Raw genomic sequence first — 18,381 nt, 5'->3', positions numbered from 1 at the left:
CAAGCCGAGCGCGGATCCTTTATAGACTCTGCCTCTGTGAGGACGCATCACAGACCACATCCTTCCGCCGCCGTCACGTGACTCGCACCTCCCGCCCACGTATTGTCATCTCTCCGACGCCCCGATCGTTTACAAATCTCCGACTTTTATGTCTAGGGCATATCAGTGAAGAGGGAGTTTGTTAAGTTTTTTATTTACGGCTTCAGGAAAAAGGTGCACTTTTTTACAAGGCTTTTAAAATCAAAGAGTCACTCCAGGCCTCCGCCAGAGAGCGCGGAGGGATCCGTACACTCACTTCCGGCGTTGGCTCGAGGGGTGGAGAAAGAAGTCTCACCCCAAGAAAGGTTTTTATTGTGAAGTAGACGGTCTCCTGGTTCTCGCGCGAGATAATGGAGGAGAGAGCGCGTCGAGATGATTGGTCAGGCACGGTGAGTCATATATATCTTCAATTTCTATTGGCTCAAGCTCCTGATCTGCGCGGGAAGGGGCGGAGCGGCCGGTGAGGTTCCCGCCGTCTGGCGCTGTCGCCCACTCGATTTTTTCTGTTGTAACGCTTTGCAGTGGTTTTCTCAGGCCGGTCGGCCCGGAGCCGGTCTTGATTGACTGGGGCAGCCCTCCCCTAGTGCGTCCCAAATAATGGCGTTAGGTCCCGGCCATGCAGTCCTTTCCTGCCGTTCTCAGTGAAGCCCCTAACTAGCGACCAGTTTCAGGCCCGAAGATAAAAGGCAAAAGGAAGTGCCACTTCGTGTGTGCGTTTTCACAGTGTCGTTTTCATGCAGACACTTGTGAAAAGATTGGCTGATGACGTCAGTCGAATCGCCTCATCTGTGCCCACCTACCATCAAAGGCCAGCTCCGCGTCCCTACTTTTGACTATAAAAGTCGAGGAGATGCATAATCCTACAGCCCAATGTATTTTTACATAATCCATTTTGCTAAAATATAAATTGCTATTCTGTTACAGGGGAGATTTCTTTCCATTTATGTAGTTTGAATTCCGCTAAGAACAAGGAGAGATTTTATTAAGCTGCTGTCTCTCGGGTAGTTTCAATTATCTCCCACCGCTGTAACTCCAAGGCACAATCGCTTCCCAGCAAGTCCTTCCCAGCAATGCCCAATTGCGGTAGTTTGTGTTCAGGATCTCAAGAACCAACTCCAACACATGTTCGTAGCCTCAGTCAAGCTAGCTGTGGGTTTTCTAAGCAACGAGGGACACATCTATTCCACCGTGGATGATGATCATTTTAAATCCACAGACGCAGAATAACTGGATCTAATTGGGTACCCGAGATATTTTCCAGTTGGACCTTTTTTAATGCAGCCTCTTGTCTCCAACTGTGCATATAATTGGCGAGTTGACTTCTAGGAAGTAGATTTCTTCTATAAAAGATCTCAACTGACAATCCTTTTGAAACTTACTCCTACTCTTCTGTGTTTTCAATGGGCTTCCCTGGTGGCTCAGACGGTAAAGCGTCTGCCTACAACGCGGGAGACCTGGGTTTGATCCCTGGGTCAGGAAGATCCCCTGGCAAAGGAAACAGGTAACCCACTCCAGTATTCATGCCTGGAAAATCCCATGGACCGAGGAGCCTGGTGGGCTACAATCCATGGGGTCGCAAAGAGTTGGACACGACTGAGCGACGTGTGTGTGTGTGTGTGTGTGTGTGTGTGTGTGTGTGTGTGTGTTGCACTCTCTACTGGGGAACTGTTAAGAGTGGTGAGGAAAGCCCTGTAGAGGTGGAAACCTTGAGTTTTTGCTTCCATCCACTTAAGTGGGCTCTACAAATATTCCTTTGAGGACTGTGATGTGAAAAATTGAGGAAGCACTGTCCTCCGTGACTACTGACCATTTTATTGACTTGATTCGGTTTAGCCTAACAATTTCTTTTCAGTGATAAACTGAGGACTAAAGGGATGAAGTGTTCTTGCGCCGTGAAGGCAGTATGAGGTAGGAGTTGAGAGATTTTTAGGGGCAAATACCCCCAAATTTGGCTATTAGTGGAGACGTTTTGGTTGAGTGAGTTATCCTTGCTGAGTCTGATTCCTGATCTGTAAGATGAGGCTCATGATGAGTATGCTTAGAATGAAGTAAGATAATACATGCAAGCACTGAGCCAAAGCTCCTGGTATCTGATAAGTGCTGGATAAATAGTTCCTATTACTACTTTTATTAGAACTGAGGTCTTCTGAACCTCCTAGGTCCCCCGTCCCCATCTCCATTACATCATCCTGCTTCCTCAGAGGACTATTATTTACAGAGATGAAATCAACAACTGAACAACTAGTATAGGCAAAGCATACTAGATGCGGTTTTTCTTTCCCCTTGAGGAATCACAAATATCTCGACATACATAAGGCATCTAGTCTAGTGCAAAGACAGTAAGAACCCCTGGGCCACTACTCAAGTGTTCCAAAGGTGTCACCAAGGACCCTGGGGGACATGTCCTCCATTTGCTGTATGGAGGGAGCTGTCAGTGCTTCTTGACAGATGACCATATCGATGGCTGAGAATTAAAGTAATCCTGCTCCAGACTGACACTGCAGAGTGGTGGGAGAATGACTCCAGTAGCAGGTCATCCCATCCTTTCCATTATGGTAACCCAGTTCAAAGTGTCTCCTACCTGCAAATGGAGAACCAGTCCCAGTCCTGTAGGAAAATGTTTCATACCACACACACAAGCCAAAGCTGTTGGAAACTCTTTATTTTCGTCTTCCCGTGCTGTAGACAGACAGCACATTCCCCGGCTTTATTTCTTCCCTCAAGGAGAAAAAGGATAGTAGTTGTCTGGGTCTCAGGGCTAAGCTGCTTCTCTCTGGACCTAGCCCAGACAGGACAGAAAAGACTGGTGCTGGATTCCAAACCTATCCTCCAGACATAGTAACCTCTTATTGAAGGGCAGGCAAATGACTGGATGGCATGTTGTGGGCCTGGCCTCAGGGGTGAAGAATAGAGAGCATGAGGTGACTGTAATGAAGAGATAAGCAACGCACTGTACACAGTTAGCCCCAGAACACACACCTCTGATATTTTGGCCTCTTCCAATCAGCTAAGTGTATCTACGAGGGCTACCGCCTCACAGCTCTAGTCTTGGGTCCTCTTACCATTCTCTTTGGCTTTAAGCTTCGGCTCAAAGGTCAGGGTTCTAACACGTCCTGTGAGAGCAGTTCTCGGCCAGGGTCATAGTCTCAAAGATGTGCCACAACAGAGCCTCTGGACACATGGCAGGGATCCCCGCTCACACATCCCCACCCCCAACCCTCTCCAGGGCTTCTTGATCCCGAAGCTGATTCCTCATCAAAACCATTTGCGTTCTCAACTTGAGTGAAGTACCAGGGAGCAACACCAGCCAATCAAGAATATGAACAGGAGGACCACAGGGGCTGAGCCCAAGAGGAAAGATTATAGGTCTCACAACACAATTTTTCCAAACATGAGCTTCAGTTATTTTTTTATTTGGAAAAAAAGTCACAACCAAGAGTATAAAGTACTTTGAATTGAACTCATGTTTTAGGAAGGGGCAACAGGGAAAACCAAAATACACTTTGGAATTGATTGGGTTTTCGAGATGATGAGTCTTTTTTCAAGCATTAAGCTAACTATGTGGTTTGTTAACCTAGATGGTGCAAAAAAATTTCCAGATGGAGTAGAAGCAGATGCTGTTACTTCAGGCAAAGGTGAAAGTTACAGAGTAGAAAGGCAGGGAAAGGCCCTACATCTTTCCCCAAAGGTGAAAAAAAAAAGTGTGTGTGTGTAGGTGTGTGTGGGGGGTCCCCTCCTCCATCCAAGAATCTCAAAGCACTGAACTTCATCCACATGTGATGATGGGACTTGCCCCATCTCAGTCAGCAAATCCACCAGGACTAGAGTCGAGAATTCCCACTGCTTCTAGTTCTGAGGACCGCTAAGAGATTCTTGCTTGTGAAATGGCAGAGTTAGGCATTTTGGTTTTTGAAAACAGGTAAGAGACGGAGCTGCCTGTAGAAAGGTGCTCGGAGATAAACTCAAATCACAATTACACTTGGCTTAGATGATTTGGGATCTGGTCTTTAAAGTCTTTTGTTTTTTGAGTCTCCATCCAATGTCTTATATAGAATTAGGTCAGAGACACCTTGGGAAAATTCCAGGTTTTCTAATATTCACATGGGGAAAACCAGATCCTTTCTCTGAATGAAGAAAAACAAGAAGGAATGCTTTTCAAACACTCGTGGCCCTGTCCTTTTCTTCTAATGACAGTAGATGGGTGCATCAGTGCTCGGCTCCACCCCACAGCCTCTACACTAGTCACCCTGGGTGGTACTCAGGCATACAGAGCGTTGTAAACTCCCGGTCTGACTCTGATGAACAGCCAAGAGGGAGAACCTCTCTCAGGCTTCGGGGCTGTTGTTTTTCATTCTCTCTCAATGTCTTCATACAAAGGGAACAACTGAACCATTTCAGGGGGCCTTTGCATGTATGTAAGAGAAGAGACAGGAAGACTCTAAATATAGCCAATGTTAACCCTACTGCTCAACCTACTAAACCATGACAAAAAAGGGGACAGGAGTCTCTACCTTAAATTCAAAGGGAAGCTAAGGTTTCAATGCTATTTAAAGAGTCATTTCATGTCGCTGTCATTGGAAAGGAATGAGACAGCTGCAGAGAGCTTCACCAGAATCTCATTGATGGAGAGGTAGTAAGAATAAAAATAAGATTTGATGGGAGAACAAAATACTGGATGGGAAGATCAGAAATAGAATTATCATCAGCCTCCTGCCACAAACAGGAAAAAAACCACACAAAACAAGATGCACTGACATTGTATATTAAATATTCCTCCCCACTCTCAGGATACTTTTTACATTGCAATAAATAGTGCAATTTTAGCAGCAGAAAACAAGAAGGAATGTGGGAAGTACCCACCTCCCTCTCATGTGTTCTAGCCATGTGCTCTTCCTGGGTAGCACCGATCTCCCCAGGTGCTGGGTGAGAGACGGGATGGAGGGAGGAGGTCTGTGCATGTCTGCCTGCCCTCTGGTGATGCCTGCAGAGTTCAGCAAACACTCCCTCATGTTCACACGGCACACACTGGGCTGGCTCTTGGACCTGTTCTTGGGCTAAGGCAATATCCGAGAAACGCAGGCCTGACAGGGAGGAATTGGTCATTGATGGTCAGCTGCCTGTCAACCTCACGCACTAAGACTGTGTCCTTGAAGGCCTTGTCCTCATTAGCAATACGGCAGGGAGGGGCCAACAGCAGCCCTTCCGCCTGCGCCGGACGGGAGCAGCCCCAGGTGAGGCACAGACATCAGGCACGCAGACCCCACCGCCACCTCCAGGTTCACCCACCTGCACTCTCACCAATGGCCACTGAGAGACAGTCTCCGAATAACTCTGCATCCAGTTTACCGTGAGCCCTCACTCCCCTGTGCGGCAGCCAAAAGGGTGCCCAGGAGACCTTCTTGGTCCTTCTGGATATGAATTGGTCAAGAGGTGGGGGTGGGCTTCTTTTTTCCAGGAACTTGGGTCAAAGACCAGCTTTTCCACCAGCTTTATCCCCGGAAATCCTAAATACTGTCTGAGCACTCCCTGCAGAGTTGAGTTTGAAACATGCAATCCTAACTTCAGTGACAGTCAACTGCAAGGCAACATCTTAATTAGGCAGATGTGCTCCAGGAAAAAAGAGCAACAGAAGATGTGAACAGGCAGGAAAGACAGAGCAGACACCGAAAAAGGGCAGGCTGGCCAAGATGCAAAATACCAAGTGGTCGCCACAGCTCAGGCTAGGGCTCCACCTTCTCAGTTCATTCAAGGAAAACTAGCCTGGAGCATGGGGAGGGGAAGAGTAGGGAGCACAGTGTTTGATAACAAAAGTCGAAAGGGAAGGTGAGAAAAGAGGAGACAGAAATGGCATTCTAATCTGCCATTAGATTAGAATCTAATCACCAGGGTGATGACCAGCAAGACAGGAGGCACCTAGGGACCCTGTGAGGCACCAACTATGTAGCCAAGTGTTTCTAACAGAGAATCGGGCCTGAGCACCCGACACCTGCTTTGGCCTTCACCTGCCCTACGTCTGCAGCAGCACCTCTGGCTCGGATAACGAGCAATAGAGAGTGTATCCCAATTCGTCTATTTCCTCAGGGGTGAGCTCTGCAAATAAGTTCACCTTGGGGTTCAGGACACTGGGCAGAATGCCGGCCTCTAAGTGGCTGATGAGCCCCCTCAAGGCCTGCAGGAAGCGGTCGGCCAGCACGTCCGGGGACCAGTCAGCCTCCTCCTGGGCCAAGTGGAGGATGACATTGGTGAGCTGGCTGGCAGTGAGGCGGCCCAGGGCCGGAGTGGACTTGCATACGGCCTTGAGGATCTTGAGGCACAGGGAGCGGCAGCCCGAGTCGGCCTGGTCCAGGGCCCGCAGGCGCGCCGTCTCAGCAGGACGCAGGCTCAGCCGCCACAGGTTGTCATACTGGGCTAGCCGGTGTGGTTTGGCCACCAAGACAGTGTCACCAAGGGTCACTGATGGCAGGAAGTCAATGACAAGGTGCTTGTCCCGCTCATACTGCACTTCCAGAGTCAGGGCCTCTGGGGGCGGGGCTGGTCGAATCACGTAGTCCAAGAGGGACCCGATGGCCGGCCAGTTGATGGAGCCAGCCACTACCTTCTCAAACGTGTCTGCCACCGTCTTCGGAGAAAGGTAGCCCCCTACTACACAGCGGTCCCAGTAACTGCTACCGCGAGGAAAATACTCTGGATTCTCCCGGCGAACTAGAAAGAAGCCAGGGACGTTCATGATGGTGTCCTCCCCGGGGATACATGACCACAGGTTTTGCTCCAACACGAGGGGCACGATGAGTTGGATGTGGTCGGCTGTCACCACCTATTATAGCAAAATTAAAAAGGGTTTGAGGGACCTTCATCTCCTCAAGAGACAAGTTTCCCCAAACACAGGTCTCACCATCTTGTATCCCCCACCACCACCCTCTGAACCCAGCAAAAAAGGAAACTAAAAATTCTTGCACATGACCACATCAATTCAGAGTGAGGACTTAAACCCAGGTCTGTTAGACATTAGAGCCTGTGCTCGTTCCACACACCCCACTGTTTATGGACTCAGAAGTACATATAACATCCTCCATGCCTTCAAGATCCCAGAAGACAGAAAGCCAGGAAGGAGAAACTGGAACAAGAATAAGGAAGGAGGAAGCCTCTAAAAGCTTCCTAGAAGTTTTATGACTGAAACGAGTTAAAGGCAGGGATCAAATGTTACCACATGTGCAGAATTCAGAAGGAGTAAGACTAATCTTTTTTGGCAAGCCTGGGACACTGATCTTCTGCCCCAATGGCACTATTGAGAAGCATCGTGGTCAGAACCACCCTACCCTTCGTAAGCACCCCCTGGTTACCTGCAGGTCATCATAGAGGCTGCCACTCAGGTACATGTCCCGAAGTGGCATGTCAGGCAACTTGGCCCGCAGGAAGCTCCGGAGCTCAGCACATATGTCCACAGCAGCTTGCTTGGCCCGAGCCTGCTCGCCGGCAGGAATGGCCGCCCGGTTCCGGTAGTAAGTGAGAAGTTTCTCCTGCAGGGACATGCGGAGTCGTGACTTCTTCAAGTCTACCTGGCCTTTCCTGGCCAATGGCTTGGGCCGGGGCGGGCAGAATGTATCTGCCAAGGCAAGAAAGAGAGGCCTGTGAGCTCATCCCATGCTTGCTCATCCACAGCTGCCTCAGCCCCAGAGAGGAGAAGGGCTTAGCACAAAAGGCCAGCATGGTGCCTGGCGTGTGTGTCCTTAAGAAACATGTTGAGGGCAAGAGTAGCACCAAGAGCCCGAGATGAGTCCCAGAGGGAAACAGCCTTCCTCACCTGTGTCGAAGGCAGAGGAGCCTGTGGGAAGGGCCTGCAGGGACCTGCTCAGGCCTGCCTTCATGTCCTTGTTGAGCAGTCGGGGAGAGCCCATCCAGTTTGGTTCTTCCCAGCTCCTTTTCCCTGAATGGCTCAGGCGGGTGGGGCTGGTGGGGGCGCTGATAGCCCTGTCGTACATCTGAAAGAGCAGAGAGGACCCAGCATGTGGACCTTCTTTCCTGCTTCCCACCAGTTCTCCCATATTGAGTTCCACTACTACTTTTCAGTAATGTCATTTTATTTTAGATTATGGAATGCTTTGCTCCACACAGAAAAATCTCAGGAAATACTAAATCATATAAATAAGTAAGAAACACATTTATCTATAATGTCAAAACCCAGAAAAAAAAACTCAGAATTTCTACTAGTTCTATTCATAAGACCCTGCTGGGTGACTCGGGGACACCCCCTCCTCCACCCAGGCCCCAGGGCTTCCCTGACGTGGGTCAGACCTGTGCCCCTGCCGGACCTGTCCACAGGGCCACTTCTCTGTTCTGGGGGCACAGGCACCAGCCGGACCCCACAAGGAGCGGCTGACATCTGAGTCAGGCCCCATCGGTGCTTTCGGGGCCTCAGTACCCATTTCAGGACATGACAGGGTCTGACAGACTAAGTGCCATGCTGTGTGCTTAGTTGCTCAGTCGTGTCCGACTCTTTGTGACCCCATGGACTGTATCCCGCCAGGCTTCTCTGTCCAAGGGATTCTCTAGGCAAGAATACTGGAGTGGGTTGCCATTTCCTCCTCCAGAGGATCTTCCCAACCCAGGTCTCCTGCATTACAGGTGGACTCTTTACTGCCTGAGCCACCAGGGAAGTCACGCCAGAAGATAACTATTAATATTTTGGTATATTTCTTTCTGGAAATATGTATTTATATAATTAGCATCTTCCTCTATGCTGCTGCTAAGTCACTTCAGTTGTGTCCAACTCTGTGTGACCCCACAGACGGCAGCCCACCAGGCTCCCGGTCCCTGGGATTCTCCAGGCAAGAACACTGGAGTGGGTTGCCAATTCCTTCTCCAATGCATGAAAGTGAAAAGTGAAAGTGAAGTCGCTCAGTCGTGTCCGACTCCTAGTAACCCCATGGACTGCAGCCTACCAGGCTCCTCCGTTCATGGGATTTTCCAGGCAAGAGTACTGGCGTGGGTTGCCATTGCCTTCTCCAATCTTCCTCTATATATACCTTAAAAAACTGATTTTTTACTTGTCATTTTTATCACTCCTCGTATCACTAAGAATGAATCAGGGCTGAACAATATGGTACAATTTCTGATGATACAACACTGTACCTTATCAATGCACCGTAATGTCAAACACCGATCCATTTATTTAACAAACACATCACTGAATGGCTACTCTGTGCCAGGCACTGTTCTAGGTGTACAAAATAAATCAGTTTCCCAACCCAATTCCTGCCTTCATGGAGTCTGCAGTCCAGTACAGGGATTCAGATACATAATCAACAAGCAAAAGCAGGCAGATACAGGTGTTAATTAAGAGTAAAGCGGGAAAGGGAAATAGGATATATGTGTGGTGAGGGTGCTGCTATTTTAAGTAAGGTGGTCACAAGAAGCTATTTTGGTTATTTGCAATTTAACCCTGGGATAAACTTCTTTCTTTGTATTTCCAACAGTTACTTTATAACAGGATCCTAGAAGCACATTTACTTAATTCTTTTAAGGTCTTGTCTAATAATGTCAAATTGCCATATTACATTCCCATTAGCAGTATCACGGTCTTATTCTAGGTCAGCTCCACTTGGCAGCCTCACCACCTCTCCAATGCCTGGCCTGGGCTGAGTGCACTTACCCGCTTAACCGCCAGCGTAGCGATGCCCAGCATGGCTGCTCCTCCGACCCCCAGCACCAGCCGGGCGTTGGAGAGTACAAAATCGATGGCCGTCCCAATGCCATTGTCATCTTTCTTGCTTTTGCGCTCACCAGAGCCTGCCATCGCGCACCTGAGGACGAAGGCAGAACACAGCTGTCACCATCTGCGACCCTGAGAACAGACCTCCTCCTCCCTCCTGCTTTGGGCCAGTCCAGGGTACTCTTGAGTTCCAGCAAACCAAATCCTCCTGACTCTAGGGCTCCACGCTCGAGGGCCAGGAGGGAGGTAGTGTGTCCTGGATGTACCTAGATGCAGGCGGAGGAAATGATCATGCTAGTTATGGGAAAACCACCCCACCCGTCTATTGAGATTATAGAGAGCACTAAGCTCATGGTCAACCCTTTCTTGTATTAGAGTGAAAACCCCACCATGAAACCCAATCCTCCGGCCCCTTTCCCAACACTGTAGCGCAGATAGTGCTTTGATCCTTCGGCCACTGCTTGTGGAAAGAAGAGCAGAGAAGGTCTCATTTAATTAGAGGTGGCCCATCTAGTCCCATCACATCCCCTCACACACAGGGAGGTGACTTGTCAGAGGGCTCAGAGAAAAGGGATGACAGAGCCACGTGCACAACTCGCGACTCCTAGCGTGATGCTTTTCCTCCTCTATCATGTCTACCCTCGCCCAGATCAAACTGTTCCTATTCTGCGAACTTTCTGCGAACAACGGTAACAACGATGACACGGACTGAACACCCTGGCACATGGAGGTGTAACTACAAGTCCATGTGTGAGGAAGGGCCAAAGAAGAAAAGAACTCTCTGCGGACAGTCCCACTTGACAAATGCTGTTTCTCGGGGAGAGTGCGCAGGGGACCATGAGAAGCTCAGGTGAGCCTGGCTCTGGGGCAGAGACTGAATAAACACGACGGTTGCTGGAGACTAAGCTGCTAACTGGAGAACAAGAAAATCCACCCGTTCACATGCACCTGAAAAATGCGCTGAAAATGTGGCCCCCCGAGTGGAGTTCACAGGCACAGTGCAGACGAGGCTGGCCTCCGTACAGGGTTCACGCAGGGTGAGCTCACCTTCGTTCCCTGGCAACAACGGGGTCATCCTGACTGAAGTTCCCCTCATCCCCCCAAAAACCCATTTCCCATGGACTTAAAACCCTGGGCCCAACCCAGATGAGGGATGACAGAGTGGCTCAGATCTGAGCACGGCGCTTCACACTGCTTGCTTCTTCCCCCCGTGCCCTGTATCCCAGGAACTCCCTGTAAACAGTTGTGTACCATTCACCCGTATACCCAGAATGGGAGGACAGAGAGGCAAGATCGCTGGTGCGCCCGCCAGTGTGAAGTGATCTCCTTCGAATACCCTTACAACCGAGCACTGCTCACCTCACACCGCATGCTTCTGCCCTCCTCAACAAGGAAGGAGTATTTCTGACCCCACTTATTTCAGCAGCAGTTGCAGTCGAGCCTTACTCTTTCTCGAACTAGAATTCACCACTTTGGCACTTTTCTGTTCTCTTCTCACCTTCTGCAGTTAGTAGACGCTTCGGGTTCAGGGACAGGATGAGAGACTTGGCCAAATTAAATACACTTCCACTTCAAATGCTCAGAGCAAGCAAGGCTGAGAAGAGGGAAACTGTATTTGCAGGTGGTCAGGCAGGAACTCCAGCCATTATCGTCCCTCCAGCAGCCACTGAGACAAACTAACACAATCAGGACAAAGCTGACAGGTACAGTCCCCATACAGAATGATGAGCACTGTTCTGTGTGCGCTCAGTCGTGTCTGACTCTGCGACCCCATGGACTGTAGCCCGCCAGGCTCCTCTTTCCATGGAATTCTCTCGGCAAGAATAATGGAGCGGGCTGCCATTTTCTATTCCAACCACTGTTTTATTTCTTTTAAAACAAAAGGCTCTTTAGGGATATATTTACAATAGGGAGAACCATCTCCTAAATGATCCTTGCATATGATACAGCAGAGCAAGAAGGGCCCAGCTCCCCTCTGCGCGGAAGCTGGAAGGAGCCTCTCTGGGCCATTTAGTCCTTGACCCTCTGATGGCTGGTGAGAATGAGGCAGTGAGGTGGCACGACAGAAGAGGCTAAATCTTAGAGTCAGAAATCTTGAGAACTTGCCATTGAGCCCTGACTAACTAGCTGGGTGACCTCAAATGAGTTACTCAGCCCCTCAGCTATGTAAAGGGGATAATGACGCCTGCACGGCCTAAATCACAGGGTTGTAGTAAGGACAACACAGCTACTAAAATACTGCACGTGAACATTTTATCAACTGTTAAAGGACTCTACGAACGTGGGCTATCAAGTCTTTTACGATTTCCATCCACAGGACAAAGGTCACGTTTCAGAAGGCACTCAGCAATCCAGATTGTCCTGTGAGGTCCATTTCACCTTCTGAAATGGAGCCAGGAACGGTCTCTGAAACCCACACTGATGCCATCCTGGGCTTGAGACCAAAACTATTACGTTGAGCAGACTTGGGAAAAGGCTTTTCTACACCAGCGCAGTATATTCCCTGCCCCATCCAAGGACCAGGTGGTGCTGATGACCTAGCAACCAGCAAGAAGAGAGAACACCCACAAGCTCCCCCAGGGAGATCAGAGTTTCTAAAACTGAACTCAACCTGTTCCAGTTGAAACTGCTTATCCACAGTATACCCTCCACTCAGGCCGTGCTCTACTAGCTGGGAGCCAGTGAAGGGTAGGAGCTCTGCCTAACAAGGGGGAAGGAGCCTGGGTCCTTGCGCAATTAGGAAGGAGCCCTGTGGTTTAGTTTCAGTTTTACAAGATGAAAAAGCTCTGGAGATCTGTTACATCATAAGATGAATATTCTTAACACCACTGAACTGTACACATACAACTAGTTAAAAGTATTTAAAAAAAGAGGAGGAACCACTGTCCCAGTGGGCAGGGCTGAGGATGCGGAATGTGAACTCTGCTGACACTTCAGACACGGTGTTTAACCTGCCTCCTCAGACACAAGAATGGGAACGGACATACTCACCACCCCGTGTACTGGCAGTGGCGGAGATGAGTAACACTGGCCCTGTGGCTTCCTAGGATGACAACACAGAACTCTGAACATTCCAACTTCTTTTACTTGAAAAGGTCATATGATTCGAACTAAACATGACCTGGTTTAAGTATACATGATAAGAACTAACATACATTGAGCATGTACCATGTGCTGGGCATTTTCCCCCTCTTTGCTCTCTTACTCTTCACAACAATCCCATGAGGTCAGTCACATTGTTAGCTCCCCTGTCAGATGAAGAAACTGAGGCATAGGTCAGTCATCATGAGAGTAAGCTGTGCAGTCGTGAGTTGAACCTAGAGCTCACGGTGCTGGGGTGCAGGTTACAGGGGTCCCAAACAGCCTGCAGCCCCACCTTGTACCCATCTGCGCTCCACGAACCACTAGACCATATGCCCCAGGACCATTCTGGCTCATTCACTGCCCCCAGGGCCAGCAGTACTTGACAGACAGGACTTGATGCATCTGTTCCACCCGTGAGCTACTAAGTCTATGTTTTTTTTTGGTTTTTGGAGGAGGTAGTGGCAGCAACCTTTAACGCGACTCACACTCAAAACAGACTCTGAACACAAAGTCTTCAGTACTCACTTCCACTTTCCCTATGCAGGCATAGGGAAGTGGGCATCACTTCGTACCTGCTGTTTACTCCCAAAGGCAGGTCTGCCAATCAACCCAAAACCATTCCACATGGCTCCTCCTGCCTTCCCTCTCTGTTGAAAACAGTACCCTCCACCCAGCTGGCATGCCTTCCACCTCAAAGTCATCCTTCATCCTCCCTCCTCCTGCTACACCAGCCCCCACTTGGTAAAGTCCCCTGCTGCCCACATTGCACCTACATGCAGCCACCCCACCGCCTCAGTCCCTCCACTCATCTGCTCAGATTCACCCCCTCTGGGGCCTCTCACCGATTTATTCTGCATGCTGCCCCTGCCCTGACCCCTCATCCACATCACTCCCCGGCTGACAAAGCTGTGGTGCCCACCACCCCCTCATCAGATATCACGACTTCCTCAACAGGAGATTGGATGTCCTTCTAGACCTGGCTCAGTCTCAACTCCAGTCACCTGTCTTCAATTCAGTCAGTTCAGTCACTCAGTCGTGTCCGACTCTTTGCGACCCCATGAATTGCAGCACACCAGGCCTCCCTGTCCATCACCAACTCCCGGAGTTGACCCAGACTCACGTCCATCGAGTCAGTGATGCCATCCAGCCATCTCATCCTCTGCCGTCCCCTTCTCCTCCTGCCCCCAATCCCTCCCAGCATCAGAGTCTTTTCCAATGAGTCAACTCTTCACATCAGGTGCCCAAAGTACTGGAGTTTCAGCTTTAGCATCATTCCTTCCAAAGAAATCCCAGGGCTGATCTCCTTAGAATGAACTGGTTGGATCTCCTTGCAGTCCAAGGGACTCTCAAGAATCTTCTCCAACACCACAGTTCAAAAGCATCAATTCTTCGGTGCTCAGCTTTCTTCACAGTCCAACTCTCACATCCATACATGACCACTGGAAAAACCATAGCCTTGACTAGACAGACCTTTGTTGGCAAAGTAATGTCTCTGCTTTTGAATATGCTATCTAGGTTGGTCATAACTTTCCTTCCAAGGAGTAAGCGTCTTTTAATTTCATGGCTGCAATCACCATCTGCAGTGATTTTGGAGCCCCCAAAAATAAAGTCTGACACTGTTTCCACTGTTTCCCCATCTAGTTGCTGAATTAAATACAGTCATCAGGTTACAGTGGAACTTGCTGGTCACCTTGGCATGACAGGAAACAGAGCTCACATACCACCGGCCAAGAACCATTGAAGCACTCTGTGCATTTTCTCATTAACTCTTGCAATAAGCTGAAGAAGTGGGTACTATTTTAGTGGTGGTGCTCAGTCGTGTCCTCTTTGCGACCCCACTGTAGCTAGCCCGCCAAGCTCCTCTGTCCATGGAATTTTCCAGGCAAGAATACTGGAGTGGGATGCTATTTCATCTACAAATGAGGAAATGGAGGCCTGGACAGATTGAATGATTTGCCCTAAATCCCACAGTTGTTAGCAGCAGAGCCACGAAGGCAGTCCTCTGAGGTCTGGACACTATACTTGCTTTAGAGACTTTTGAAACCGAGTATAGTTATGTTTACAGCTTCCCAGTGGCTTAGTTGGTAAAGAATCTGCCTGCAGTGCAGGAGACCTGGGTTCAATCCCCAGGTTGGGAAGATCCTCAGAGAAAGAAATGGCAACCCACTCCAGTATTCTTGCCTGGAGAATTCCATGAACAGAGGAGCCTGGTGGGCTACAGTCCATGGAGTCACAAAGAGTAGGACTGGACTTATGTGACTAAACCACATAGTTATGTTTGGGGGAACATGATCTAATCCTCAAGAGAACTGAATCCACTGAAGAATGAGCCAGATGGAACAAGATATAAGTTTTAACCAGTAATTTTTCTAGCATTTTCATACATTAAATGTTCTATGAAGAAAAATGATCCCTAGTAGGACTTGAAACTAAGGGCCTTTTTAACTGGGAGCATTTTATAAGGGAACATTCTGTTATTTATGTTGGTATTTCCTTCAGTATGCCTGAAGAACTTTGGCCCCTAAAAGGAAAGATTCTCCCTTTCCTGGTCCCCTGTATCAGAAAAAATGAAACCTACAGGAACACAGGCCTACCTACCTGAGACTTCTTAATGCATCTGTGAGGTGGAGGTGGGAGAGAGGCAGGCGTGTCTCTGGAAGGCACCTGTGTCCTCTTTCCCTTGGAATTAGGATGGGAGGGGAAAGGAGAGGATCCTAAATGATCCCTCCCAGCTTGCTGTGGAGGAAGACCAGGCCCTTTTCCAGCTGCTTCTCCCGGGCCTCGGGATCCTCCAGTTTCTGATTTTTCCGGAACTCACGGCGGATGGAGGCAAGGTAGAAGTCTCGATCAGTGTAGCGAAGCTGTCGGCCTTGGCGAAGCAGAGCCCGGTAGAGACTCAGCACCGCCTCTCGGCTCCATGAGGCCATGGGGGACTGACAGGGGCTGGGCGTCAAGCTATACACAGGAGGGAAGAAAGAGAAGCCTAGAATCAGAATTAATGATAGAAGGGAACTACACCGTTGTTCTCGTTCAGTTGCTCAGTGGTGTCCGACTCTTTGTGACCCTTTGGACTGTAGCCTGCCAGGCTCCTCAGTCCATGGGATTCTCCAGGCAAGAATACTACAGTGGGTTGCCATTTCCTTCTCCAAGGGGATCTTCCCCACCCAGGGACTGAACCCACATTTCCTGCATTGACAGGTGGATTCTTTACCACTGAGTCACCAGGAAAGCCCAGAAGGACCTATGAAAGTGAAATGTGAAAGTGTTAGTTGCTCAGTCATGTCTGATTCTGCAAACCCATGGACTGTACCTCGCCAGGCTCCTCTGTCCATGGGATTCTCCAGGCAAGACTACTGGAGTAAGTAACCATTCCCTTCGCCAGGGGATCTTCTTGACCCAGGGATTGAACCCAGGTCTCTCTTGTTGCAGGCACATTCTTTACCATCTGAGTCACCAGTAATTCTGTAGTTTTTAATCCAGGTCTCAGAGACCCCCTCAAGGTCACACTGTGACTTAGTGGCAGGGCCGGGACTAGATTCCAGCCTACAGACTCCTGCTCCTGGGAAACTACCAGCTACGCTGAAAGGTCAGGGACTGGAAGCTGGACTACCTGGGCTTGAATTTTGGCTCTGCCACTTACCTGCCATATGATTTTGAGCAAAGTACATAACCTCTCTGAGCATCAGTTTCCTCGCTTGTAAAATAGAAATAATGCTATCTACATTTATATACTGCTATGTACTTTTATGCTAATAGTACTTACCTCATAGGATTATTTTGAAACTTGCCTGAGATATCGCATGTAAAGTGAAAGGAAGTAAAAATATTAGTTAGTCACATCCATCTCTTTGTGACCCCATGGACTGTATGTAGCCCGTCAGGCTCCTCTGGAGCCTAGCTTCTCTAGGCAACTGGAGTGGGTTGCCATTTCTTCCTCCAGAGGATCTTCCCGACCCAGGGGTTGAACCCCAGTCTCCTGCACTGCAGACAGATTCTTTACCATCTGAGCCACCAGGGAAGAAGCACACGTAATATAACTTCACCACAAGGGGCCTCAGTCATACTTGAATCCTAGCACCAACACTTAGTAAGCTAATTACCCTGGGCAAGTTTCTTAACCTCTCTGGGCTTACCTTAGTTCCTCATTTGTAAAATGAGGATTAAAACTGTATTTTCCATATGGTTAGTATGAGGATTAAATGTGGTTAGAATAGCACTCAGCATATGCCAAGCCATCTATTGTGGCAGCTATGATTAATGCTACCTCCCCTTGTGTGTTTGTAAATGTTCAATAAGTATCAGATTTAGTTACACATAAACCACCATCATCTACCTTCAGTAACAATAAACCCTTACAGAACTAGGAGTGTTACCATTTGCAAAGTGCTTTGTCATCCATTATCACATTTAAACTGAGGAACTTATGAAGTGGACAGGGTTCATAACAACAATGGTTAATGTTTATTGATTGTTTACTATTATAGCACGCACTGGCCAAGCAGGTCCCACGTGACATCTCATTCCATCAACAATTCTAGTGTCACCAGTTATCTCCATTTTAAGTGGAGGAAACTGATGCTGCCAGAGAGAAGTAACTCGCCCACAGGCAGGGCTGTAAAGGGGGGGTGCACTTCCGACCCCGACTCTGCCTGCCTGTGGAATGAAAACTACCGTGGGCTGGGATCTTACCATGCATACAGCACTTCTAGGTGCTGTACAGACTTTCCCAGTTCAGCGCCTGGCACATACCGAGGGCTCAAAAAATAACGAAGGACGCTCACAGTGTCCCTGTGTGGAAAAAATGATCACCCCTCTTTCTGAAATAAAGAAATGAGACTGAATGGGAGAGGTATCTGACTGGTAAAAAGGTCTAAACTTTGGGCCCAAAGTCAGCTACCGTCAGCCTCTGGCCTTGCGAGCCTGCTGCGCGAGGGTGAGCCAGCCACCGTCCTCCTCCCTTTACCCTCAACTGCAGAAGAGCGCCCCTCGGCGCCAAGTCTCCCTGAGTGGGACAGATGAACCCAGAAATCAACAGTAAAGTGTTTTACGAAGTAGGAGGGGACTGGCATGCAAGAGCTGTTACCAGGTCGACAGGCGAATGGGCGGTTGGGCCCTGGAGGGTCCCCAGGTCCTCCCCCTACCTGGGGGGATCGCACCGAACCAGGGTGGAAAGACCCTGAGGCTGGGGCAGGCCGGCTCTGGGGCACCGGGAGAGCTCCGGAGGTTGGGGCGAGGCCCCGGAGCGGCCTCCAGGGGAAAACCCAGGGCAGCCTGGGGCGAGACCCCCGGTGATCAGGCCGGTAGTGTGGGCCCCGGCCGGGCTGGGGACTCAAACAGCGACCCTGAGAGAAGGCGTGGCGAACCCCCACCCCTAGCCGTCACTCCTCCCCTCGCTCACCTGAGGACCGCGCGCACTTCCTCTACTCGAGATTCGCCTCTCGCCCGGTACCTCTCCTAGGGTCACCCACCAACATGGCCCCTTTACTTCCGGGCCACGACCTTGCGACCGGAGCTGAGAGGAGGAACCGAAGGGAGCCGGGAAGCCGACG

General features: G+C 49.5%; 2 protein-coding genes and 1 long non-coding RNA gene across 4 annotated transcripts; 1 reads left to right on the top strand and 2 right to left on the bottom strand.

The window, feature by feature from the left end:
- Nucleotides 1-131: 131 nt before the first annotated feature.
- On the top strand, nucleotides 132-14,462 carry LOC147373105 (uncharacterized). 2 transcript variants are annotated; one of them, XR_015164525.1, is made up of 2 exons: nucleotides 132-428; nucleotides 9,627-14,462. It is a non-coding gene; the product is annotated as an uncharacterized LOC147373105 (long non-coding RNA). The 2 variants fall into 2 exon arrangements; XR_015164526.1 differs by having other exon boundaries at nucleotides 10,398-10,649.
- Nucleotides 3,420-18,325, bottom strand: MIEF1 (mitochondrial elongation factor 1). The gene is made up of 6 exons (XM_086402926.1): nucleotides 18,231-18,325; nucleotides 15,431-15,787; nucleotides 9,689-9,839; nucleotides 7,841-8,018; nucleotides 7,380-7,642; nucleotides 3,420-6,853 (listed from the first exon to the last, which is right to left on the bottom strand). The coding sequence occupies exons 3-6, from the start codon at nucleotides 9,830-9,832 to the stop codon at nucleotides 6,047-6,049; spliced, it is 1,392 nt and encodes a 463-aa protein (XP_086259052.1). The 5' UTR covers nucleotides 9,833-9,839; nucleotides 15,431-15,787; nucleotides 18,231-18,325; the 3' UTR covers nucleotides 3,420-6,046.
- MIURF (mitochondrial elongation factor 1 upstream open reading frame) lies at nucleotides 15,507-18,325 on the bottom strand. The gene is made up of 2 exons (XM_086402929.1): nucleotides 18,231-18,325; nucleotides 15,507-15,787 (listed from the first exon to the last, which is right to left on the bottom strand). Exon 2 carries the CDS (start codon nucleotides 15,757-15,759, stop codon nucleotides 15,547-15,549), a length of 213 nt encoding a protein of 70 aa, XP_086259055.1. The 5' UTR covers nucleotides 15,760-15,787; nucleotides 18,231-18,325; the 3' UTR covers nucleotides 15,507-15,546.
- Nucleotides 18,326-18,381: the final 56 nt, after the last annotated feature.

The sequence above is a fragment of the Bos grunniens genome, chromosome 5 (genome assembly GCF_055505025.1).
Source record: "Bos grunniens cultivar Pamir isolate PY7600 chromosome 5, Bosgru_T2T1.0, whole genome shotgun sequence".
NCBI lineage: Eukaryota > Metazoa > Chordata > Mammalia > Artiodactyla > Bovidae > Bos > Bos grunniens.
Note: the sequence above shows the minus strand (reverse complement) of the source record. Positions and strands in the feature narration are given on the sequence as shown.